This window comes from Borostomias antarcticus (genome assembly GCF_949987555.1).
Source record: "Borostomias antarcticus genome assembly, chromosome: 6".
In the NCBI taxonomy this organism is placed as follows: domain Eukaryota; kingdom Metazoa; phylum Chordata; class Actinopteri; order Stomiiformes; family Stomiidae; genus Borostomias; species Borostomias antarcticus.
In genome coordinates, this window is record NC_140239.1 from 18,823,302 (window position 1) to 18,832,796 (window position 9,495).

General features: G+C 48.5%; 1 protein-coding gene across 3 annotated transcripts in view; it reads left to right on the plus strand.

Moving 5' to 3' along the window:
• The first annotated feature begins 277 nt into the window (after positions 1–277).
• ino80 (INO80 complex ATPase subunit) overlaps positions 278–9,495 on the plus strand; it is a 39,654-nt gene continuing 30,436 nt past the window's right edge. For 2 of the 3 annotated variants that reach the window (XM_084439943.1, XM_084439945.1), the window contains exons 1-16: positions 278–388; positions 2,365–2,555; positions 2,817–2,974; positions 3,182–3,249; positions 3,410–3,556; positions 3,781–3,901; positions 4,069–4,274; positions 4,382–4,435; positions 4,629–4,832; positions 5,143–5,353; positions 5,462–5,529; positions 5,657–5,860; positions 6,984–7,064; positions 7,750–7,845; positions 9,209–9,268; positions 9,407–9,495. The exon at positions 9,407–9,495 is cut by the window's right edge and continues 54 nt beyond it. In XM_084439943.1, coding sequence (XP_084296069.1) covers positions 2,407–2,555; positions 2,817–2,974; positions 3,182–3,249; positions 3,410–3,556; positions 3,781–3,901; positions 4,069–4,274; positions 4,382–4,435; positions 4,629–4,832; positions 5,143–5,353; positions 5,462–5,529; positions 5,657–5,860; positions 6,984–7,064; positions 7,750–7,845; positions 9,209–9,268; positions 9,407–9,495 — 1,916 coding nt within the window. In that variant the 5' untranslated portion in view covers positions 278–388; positions 2,365–2,406. Of the gene's footprint in view, positions 389–435; positions 519–2,364; positions 2,556–2,816; positions 2,975–3,181; positions 3,250–3,409; positions 3,557–3,780; positions 3,902–4,068; positions 4,275–4,381; positions 4,436–4,628; positions 4,833–5,142; positions 5,354–5,461; positions 5,530–5,656; positions 5,861–6,983; positions 7,065–7,749; positions 7,846–9,208; positions 9,269–9,406 lie in introns of those variants that run through there. The other variant, XM_084439944.1, reaches the window with a different exon arrangement.

A 9,495-nucleotide genomic window follows, 5' to 3' on the forward strand; every position in this document is an offset into this window, starting at 1 on the left:
AAACAGACTACACCAATAGAATTCGGATAGCTAACGATGATCCGGCATATGTTGTTCAAATAAGACTCAAGAAGACATATCGGACACAGAAAAAATCGAATGTTTAATGTATAACGTATGTTGTGGTTTTCAAACGGAATAATTGCAGTGACGCTCCGATAGGCAATCGGCACCCTCTCTACATATGATTAGTATGCCTGCTCCCTGCTCTCCCCTCGCCATGGCGCCGTGTCCCTGCTCTCTCAGTTACAGAAAGTGGCCGCCTCTCTGTTGCTGTCGACTCAAAGCTCACAGACTCACTCGTTGCTTAGAACCGCCATTTTGGAGTGAGAGAACTGAGAGTCGGCAGCAGCTACGAGAGACCGCAAAAGGGGGACACGGGGCCAAGGTGAGGAAGTGTTAAGAAGTAATATGGTGAAGGAGCAATGGGGGAAGATGGCCGGGAGGGAGAAAGAATTAGAACGTAGGGGATCAGAGAGCGGAGGCTGCGGTGTCTCCCCCCTCGTGCCTGTTCAAGGGTACGGGAGGTTTGGGATAACTTTGAAGCTAGGCCTCGCAGGAACAATCAGAACTGCAATAACCTAAAATTAATTTTATTACAATATGAGTCCTTTGTCCTGGGAGGAGGTGGCCTTAAAGAGACAGACCCTATTTGAATAATTAGAAGTAGTCAGGACTAAACTTGCCATCTTATTATTTTGTATGGCCAGTCATAGCTAGCTAGGTTGACAGCTAGCTAGCCATAACAAAGCAAGAAAAGGATCGATCATGCCAAAATTGACATAGCTAACGTTAGTCCCTGTGTTTATCCGGCTAAGTTTTTTCTTGTTCTGTAGAACCATTCACCAGCCAATGTGTATCGTATGTTGCTTGCAAACAGGACTGCTACCAGCTGCATACATTGACCCTATGTAGCCTACTTTAGCTAGCTAGCAAGCTAACATTGTATCCGTCTGATGTTAGCTGCGAGCCAGCCAGCTAACGGCTAACGTTATCTAGCGGGCTTCCGATATGTCAGAGTGTGAGTCACCAAGGTTGGCTAGCCTATTTCACTGCTAGTAATGTTAGCTAAACACTACAGCAAACTCACTTGTTAGTAAAGTAGTTATGTAAAACGTCAAATCGCATTGTGGGCTAAACAGTTACGGAGAGCCAATCATATCTTTTTATTTCTACTTTTATATATTTATATTCTTTTGACAGTTGTCCACTTGCTGCAACATTGGATTGGTCAGCTTGGCAGCCACTGACATGTGATGCAGTAATACCGAGTTCACCACTGGCCATTTGATATAAAGTACTTTCGACATTAACATTATAGTTTGTTGATTTGTTTTCAAATTAAGCTATAAGCATTTATATCACATATGCATGTCTGCCTTGTAGGCTACTGGATTAATCTGTCCATCTGTGGCGAAATTAAGACCCCCCTCGGGTCCTGTAATTTAATTTATAATAGGGGTGGGAATCGCAGAGTAAGTCACAATACGATACTTTGCGATACAGCGAATCTGCGACACTTGATACACTGTAAGACAATCCGGCGATATTTCACGATATGTGTAACGGAAAAAAATACCACTAAAAAGCAGGAATTATCTATTTATTCACTGCATTGGTCATGGTGTCATTTTCACAGTATGATCTGAGATGAAACAATGTAGCAGTGTGCATAGTCTTTTATTGCTATAGTTTATTGCTTCTTTAACAATTAACACACACTGACTGCAATATGTCCAAGTGTGCCATCATTCCAAAGTAAAATCAACTGCCAAAAGGCCTTACTGCCAGAAAGCAGACCAGTTGTGGAGTAGCCTAGTGACTGGTAAGTCGGCTCTATGCGCCCGCATGTTTTGGCAAAAAAATATTTTCCGTCAGTTTATCAGTAATGCATCACAAGAGGAAATATGGGGATATATTGCTGTATCGATTTCTTGTCCCACTCCTAGTCCATAATAGAACACATAAATTATTAGCTGCATATCATTGCAAAACAAAACATAGCATAACTTCTGCATTGTAGAGTAGTTCACTCATTTACTTACCATGGGTCCATAGGTTGTCTTTTGTGTGACGCTTGAAAGTACAGTAACCTTTCACCTTTGAAATACCCCTTTCTGTGTTGACACACCACGTCTATTAATAGAAAGGTTATAGGTCTACACACTAAGGTCTAGTTCATGCTATATGATAGTATGTGTCCTCGTGTGACTGAGCCACTGTCATCAGGCCTTTTCACTGTTGAGTACGCCGAGAAAAAAAGCCTAGTTTTACAATGAAAGCTCATGCTCGTTCTGTCTTTTATCCTTATCTCCTTCGTTCCCCTCTCCCTTCATGCCTGTCTCCCATCGCCCCTACACCCAGTGAGTGTACCTGCCCTGGTGGGCGCAGGCGCCTCTGTCCCGCATGGCGTCCGGGCAAGGGGAGGCGGAGGCCGGGGTGGCGCGTGGCTCCGGCCTGGCCAAACCTCTGCACCTCCAGCACCTGGAGAGGTCCCTGAGGCTGGACAGCTTCCTGCGCCAGACCGCCTCCATCTTCAACAGAGACCTTACCAGGTAGGCAGGCGGGGCCACAGAGACCTCGGCGCCAGAGATGGGGGGAAGACCGGCGGCCGTAGAATTGGCTGGAAGAGATATTCATTGTCATGGCAATAGGTTTATTTTGTCAGCGATGTGTGGGGTCAAACGCACTGGGTTCCAGGGCTCCTTCACATCCATTCAGTCCCCCGTGCACATTTCAGAAGCCTAGAATAGATGTGTGTGTGGGATGGTTATGATGTCTATGGGCTTACCGCGTGCATGCTTGTCATATCGTAGTGATGACAGCGACGACAGCGATGGAGCCTTGGGGGAGGGGCCGTCTCTGGGGCCAGCCAATCAGCAGACAGCCCTGACGGTGAAGGAGGAGTCGTGCGACACGGAGGAGGGACTGGTGGAGGTCAACCCTCTCAATGGAGCCCTGCTTCAAGGCAGAGGTAGGCCTGCTGAGAGGTCCTACCTACTCCACACTGTCACCCATGCACCTTCATCCTGTCATTTACGAGCACTCGCCCATTCATTTCACTGGGTACTGTGACGCTGTGAGTTCGCTGTCATCGTGCGCTCCTTCGTACTTCATTAACCCCTGCTGTGCAGGCATGGTTCGGTTGTGTCTAAGCTCTTTCTTCCTGCCGTCTCCACAGAACTGAAGGCAGATAAAGCCAGTCTCTACAACTTCTCCAAGATGAAGAAGAGCAGGAAGTGGCTCAAGGTATTCCCAGGGGTTCATATCCGTACTGAGAATTAAGTTGTTGCTGCGCATGAAGCATGTCGATCTCAGCATTCCACACCTCCATCTAACCCTCTTCATTCCCTCTCCTCCTCCCTCTCCTCCTCCTCCTCCTCCTCCTCCTCCTACTACTACTATGTAGAGCATCCTTCTGAGTGAGGACACCACAGAGTCCGACACGGATTCAGAGGACTCAGACTTCTGTCTGTCTCGGGAGGAGCTGCAAGATATGCTGCGACTGCACAGGTTCACCAGACAGCACCAGAGCAAGTTCCACTCGGACCGTGAGGTACATACGCAGAGAGAAAAGGCAGTAGCATAGCAAGAATGTAATTACAAACTGTCATGCTGGCATTATAACAACATCCAGGAGCCACAAAAACAACAAAACCTGTCTCTCTGTTGCTAATGTCAACTGAACCACTGACCATCTCTCTCTCTGTCTCTCTCTCTCTCTCTCTGTCTCTCTCTCTCTCTCTCTGTCTTGCTCTCTCTCTATCCCTCCCCACCCAGCTCCAGCAGTACCAGTACTACAGCACAGGGCTGCTCTCCACCAATGACCCCTTCTATGAGCAACAGCGCCACCTGCTGGGACCTAAGAAGAAGAAGCTCAAAGATGAGAAGAAGTTCAAGGGTAGGTCCAAAAAAACTTCTGATCTACAGCACTAGTTATCATTGTTTGGAATTGTACTCTTTTCCAGTGGATGGCTCGGGCACAAAATCAAACGACTGTATCTATAATCTGATTATATAATATAATCTGATGATATAATCTGTTTATATAATTTGCTTCCCCCTCAGGCAAACTGAAGAAAGTCAAGAAGAAAAAGAAGAGGGGTGAGGGGGAGTTCTCCGCTGAGGGGCGTTCTTATATTACCAAAATCTTTGCCAAATTCTCCCACGATGCTCCTCTGCCCATGGTGAAGAAGAAACACCTCACCGTCGAGCAGCTGAACGCCCGCCGACGCAAAGTCTGGCTCGCCATCGCCAAGAAGGAGATCCCCAAGGTACGCTGGGTAATCTCACAGGACAGGTGAATAGCACTTGAACACTCGCTCTACACGATGGACCACTGGGTGTCTGAAAATAAGCGTTTGTCATCTTTTGTTTTCAGACCTTCAAGCAGAAAACGTCGGCCAAGAACCTCGTCTTGACCAATGCCAAAAAGGTTAGATCACTGATCCACAGTAATGTGACGATGCATCCTCTTTTTTTTTGTGCAAAGCTGTGTTACTGCACAGACATGTATTCATGAGTCAAGTTCAGTTTGTTCCTCTGGGGACTTCGCTCTACAGTATATCTAAGTGTGTGTGTGTGTGTGTGTGCGTGCGTGCGCGTGTGTGTTTCCTCTCCCGGTTCAGCTGGCTCACCAGTGCATGAGGGAGGTGCGTCGCGCGGCCATCCAGGCCCAGAAGAACTGCAAAGAGACGCTGCCTCGCGCCCGGCGCCTCACCAAGGAAATGATGCTCTACTGGAAGAAGTACGAGAAGGTGGAGAAGGAACACAGGAAGAGGGCCGAGAAGGAGGCACTGGAACAACGCAAGCTGGACGAGGAGATGAAGGAGGTCAGCTGCGCTACACGGTGGCTCAGCCACTCACAGAGTCAGGGTGATGCCATAGAGACAACGTTAGTCCCGTGTCAGTGTCTCGGGTCTGTCAACACCAAACGTTGAAGTGGCAAAGCTTCTGGTTTAATTAGGGATATTGAAAAGATCGATTTCTCTCTCTTCCTCTTTCTCTCTCTCTCTTTCTCTCTCTCTGTCTCTCTGTTTTCCTCTCTTTCTCTTTCTTCCTCTCTTTCTTCCTCTCTCTCTTCCTCTCGCTCTCGCTCTCTCTCTCCCCACCCCCCGACCACACCCCCATCCTTGTCCCCAGGCCAAGCGCCAGCAGCGCAAGCTGAACTTCCTGATCACCCAGACGGAGCTCTACGCCCACTTCATGGGGGGCAAGGCGAGCGCCGCGGGGGGTCCCGGGGGCGGGGACGACGGCCAGGAGGAGATCCTCAGGAAGCTGGAGGACACGTCGGCCCAGCGTCAGATCGACATCGGAGGAGGGGTGATGGTGAACGTGGGCCAGGAGGACTATGGTACGTACCGCCTGCTCTCCGCTCTCTCAGAACGGCCTTTAGGGTGACGTCATTTTGAGATGCGGCGCCGTAAGTGTGTGATTAGTTTTTTTTTTTTTTATGCAACAGATAGTGAATACTACAAGTCCCAGGCCCTGAGGAACGCCAAAGAGGCCTACCAGATACACCAGGCTCGGGTAAGTGGACAAACGCACATGTATGTCTCCCACTCGCACACACACATGTACACACACATCAAACAGACATGCCATAGGGACCCCCTCCCCCCCCATCCCTAACTCTAGTCCCCACACCCCCCCGCAGACGCGTCTGTTTGACGAGGAGGCCAAGGACAGCCGCTGCGCCTCCCTGCACACGGCCAGCGTCTCCGGGTTCGGGGAGAGCTACAGCCTGTCCAACCCCTCCATCCAGGCGGGCGAGGACATCCCCCAGCCCACCATCTTCAACGGCAAGCTCAAGGGCTACCAGCTCAAAGGCATGAACTGGCTGGCCAACCTCTACGAGCAGGTGAGCGGCGCTCTGCTCCGGTCTCCCTGGCGCCTCCCTCCCGGCGCTACCTCCCAAAACGGGGAGACAGATCAGATCATTCACGACAGATCAGACGAGGCCGGTTTGATTGTTCGCCGGCACGGAACATCGAAAATTATAAAACTGACATTATACAACAGCTTGTTGCCACCGCGCATTGTAATTGGCTAAGACGCATTCCAAGCCGTGCTATAACCACAATATACCAACGGGCAAATCACTGGTAAACGTATCACTACGCTTTGATACATTGTATCATGACATGATGGATGTATGTAGGCTATTAAACTCGCGTGATACAGTGTATTCAAATCAGCGATTCACGTTCGATACACCAACTGTCACATATCCTACTTAAAAAAATGGATAGTGCTACGGTGAAGTTTAACGCTACGTCCAATGTCGACGCCGCTAGCTTGCTTGCTCTGTTTACGTTGTGGACCAGTCCAGCTGTAAGTTGCCTATAGCAACGGTAAACAATTGGGAACTATTTTGGATTGCGGAGGGCCGAAAGCAACACAATTTAGCGAAATTGAACACTAAACACTTTTTTTTTTTTTTTTTTTTAAAGATATTTAATGACAGTGCAGTGCTGTTGTATAAAAGCAATAAGACACTCGAGGTTGTGCTTTACAGTGGTTATTGGCACGGCTGTGGTGCCTACGGCACTCTGCTTCGCGTCGTGCCTGCGGCTGCACCACAGCCATGCCAATAACCACAGTAAAGCACTCCCTCTCATGTCTTATTGCTTAATAGGCTCTTTGCACAAGCTCCACTACTTCTTGAAAGTTCAACAGACATCCTTATTTCCTGTCCTATACTATTGGATGGAAGTGATTAATCAGGTGTGCGGCACACCTGATCACACCTGAGTAATCACTTCCATTCAATGGTATAGGACAGGAAATAAATATTCCTGTAGAATTTCAGGACGTAGTGGAGCTTGTGCAAAGAGCCTATTGTCAACGTTCAACAACGCATCCAATCTCACTAAGGACTCTTAAACTTGAGTGTTGTCGGTGTGCATGTTGACGTTGATGTCGCGGGGGTCCCGAAGTGGCGCGTCGTCCCCTAGCGAGTGACACGTCCGTCTTCTCTACAGGGCATCAACGGCATCCTGGCAGACGAGATGGGTCTCGGCAAGACCGTCCAGAGCATCGCCCTGCTGGCGCACCTGGCAGAGGTAAGACCCGCCCCCACGAACCACAGACACGGAGACAACGCGCGCTTGACGGCCTTCCAATCCATGTGGATCGGTCTAATTCGAAGGTATTATCCGCGACGTTGGCTAACTCCGAAGCCCGCGTTAAGACCTCCGACTCGGGTTTCATCGCCTCAGAGTCCAGCGGCGCTCGCCTGGAACGTTCTATTGTTTTGGAACGTCTTTGTTCTGGCTTAGGGGAAAGTTCTGGCACGCCAGCCTTTCCATTGCACCTGCATCCTATTCATTAGGCACCTGGTTGCGTTAGGAATAACTGAGGAGAGAGAGAGAAGAATCAGGTTATTGTTGAGCGTGTCGGCCGCTGCTGGGAACGCTCCCTCTCCATCCAGCTGCCTGGCGGCCTCGCTGGCTTTCGCCATGTTGACATTGAATTGTTTGAAAATTGGGGAATCCGAGCGTTCTCATTTCGAAGCAATACCCCACAGGAAGACGTATGAGCCCCAGCTTAGCGTTTCCTGTTTTTAGTGCTCTCTCTCTCTTTCTCTTTCTCTTTCTCTCTCTCTCTCTCTCTCTTTTTCTTTCTCACTTTCTGTCTCACACACACACACACACACACATACACCACACATAAACCACACACACACACAAACACACGCACACATCCCCGCCGGAATGACTGACCTTGTCCTGTCTTGTCCCGGTACAGAGAGACAACATCTGGGGTCCGTTCCTCATCATCTCCCCGGCCTCCACGCTCAACAACTGGCACCAGGAGTTCACGCGCTTCGTGCCGAAATTCAAGGTGAGACGAATCCCGGCGGCTCGTCGCCGCTGCCGGCGGAAGCACCTGGATTCACGCGGGGAACGCCGGAATCTATGTGGTCCAGCGGTTCACGCCCATCCACGTTACTTCACAGGGGCAGGATAAAAAAGTGGTCAAATAGTAGAAGAAGGATATCTGCATACTGTTTAAAGTAAACAGTATGCAGATAGTAAACAGTAAAAGTAAACAGTATGCAGTACAGTAAAGTAAAGTATGTTTCAACCTACAAGGTTTTCGTCAGGTACATCAACCAGAACATGAGTGGGTGGGGATATATATGTACATAGGGGAGGAAGTAGGCAGGTTCAATGTGGGACTGTTGGCAATTGGATAATTAGGACATGCAATCAACTTTAATAATTTCAACAGGACTAAAACGTACCATAGCTATTATAAAAAGTAAATGCATAGTACACTGTGAGCAAAAATAGCCTATCACCATTTAGAAACACACAGTGTGATACAAGGCTTCTCACTTCGTCGAGTGCAAAGATTTAGTGTAACAACAACAGGAGAAATAACGAGAAAAATCTGAAATAACGAAAGGCCGATATGTTGTGTATACATAAGGAGGCTAACTGACAGAATGGTTTAATGTCGGGAACGCTGGAACCCTCATCCTCACTCTACCCCTCGTCCATCTATCCTGACCCCGTCGCCGTTGGCAGCTTTCTCTCTCGTCAGCAGGGTTCCCGGTCACGCAGCTGAGTCTGTGAGGTGAAATGCACCCGTGTGTCCGCCGAGCGCGTCTTCTAGGGGGCAGTGTTTCATTAGAATAGCAGTGGTAGATGTTCTTTGGCTTTGGTGGGTGCAGGCCAGAGACTTTGGTGTGGAACTTAATGGGTCTTACACAATTTGTGTTCAACTTGTACATAAAGTTCACAGTCACATAACTTACATGGGCTTACACGCACACACACATTTGTACATTAATACAAAATTCAAACTTTTTCTTTTGCTCCCATGTTTTAGCAGAGAGTAAATCAACTGCAGGCTCGCTAATGAGGTGTTAACAGCCTTGTTTCACAACCTTAACATGCGAATCCATAACTGTTACAGACGGGCCTGGAAAGCCCCAAGCGACAACAATGGAACTAGACTCAATGTTTGTGTTGAATGACTTATCGTATGGACAAATATTTTCGCATGTCAACAATTCATGTTTCTGTCTCTGAGGAATACTGGAATGGGGATTGACTGTGCTTTTTAATTTATGGGTTGATCATTTGTGATTGTACACGCTCAGTGTTATGATGTGAATACATACTGTGTGGAATGCATCGATGGAGCCAATTTCTGTACTGTTTTTGGTTGCACCTCACATTCTCTGTTTGTCCCTCAGGTGTTGCCATACTGGGGGAACCCTCACGACCGCAAGGTGATCAGGAAGTTCTGGAGCCAGGTAAGATGAGGATGTTGATAACCGTCCAACCCCTGAGGGTACTATGAATCACGATTAGATCTAGGAAACCTGTCTGCAGATAATGTTGATCTTACAGATCTTCGGAATCTCTCTCTTTCCACCCCCCCCTCTCTGTAGAAAACCCTGTACACCCAGAACGCTCCGTTCCATGTGGTGATAACCAGCTACCAGCTGGTCGTCCAGGATGTCAAGTATTTCCAGCGGGT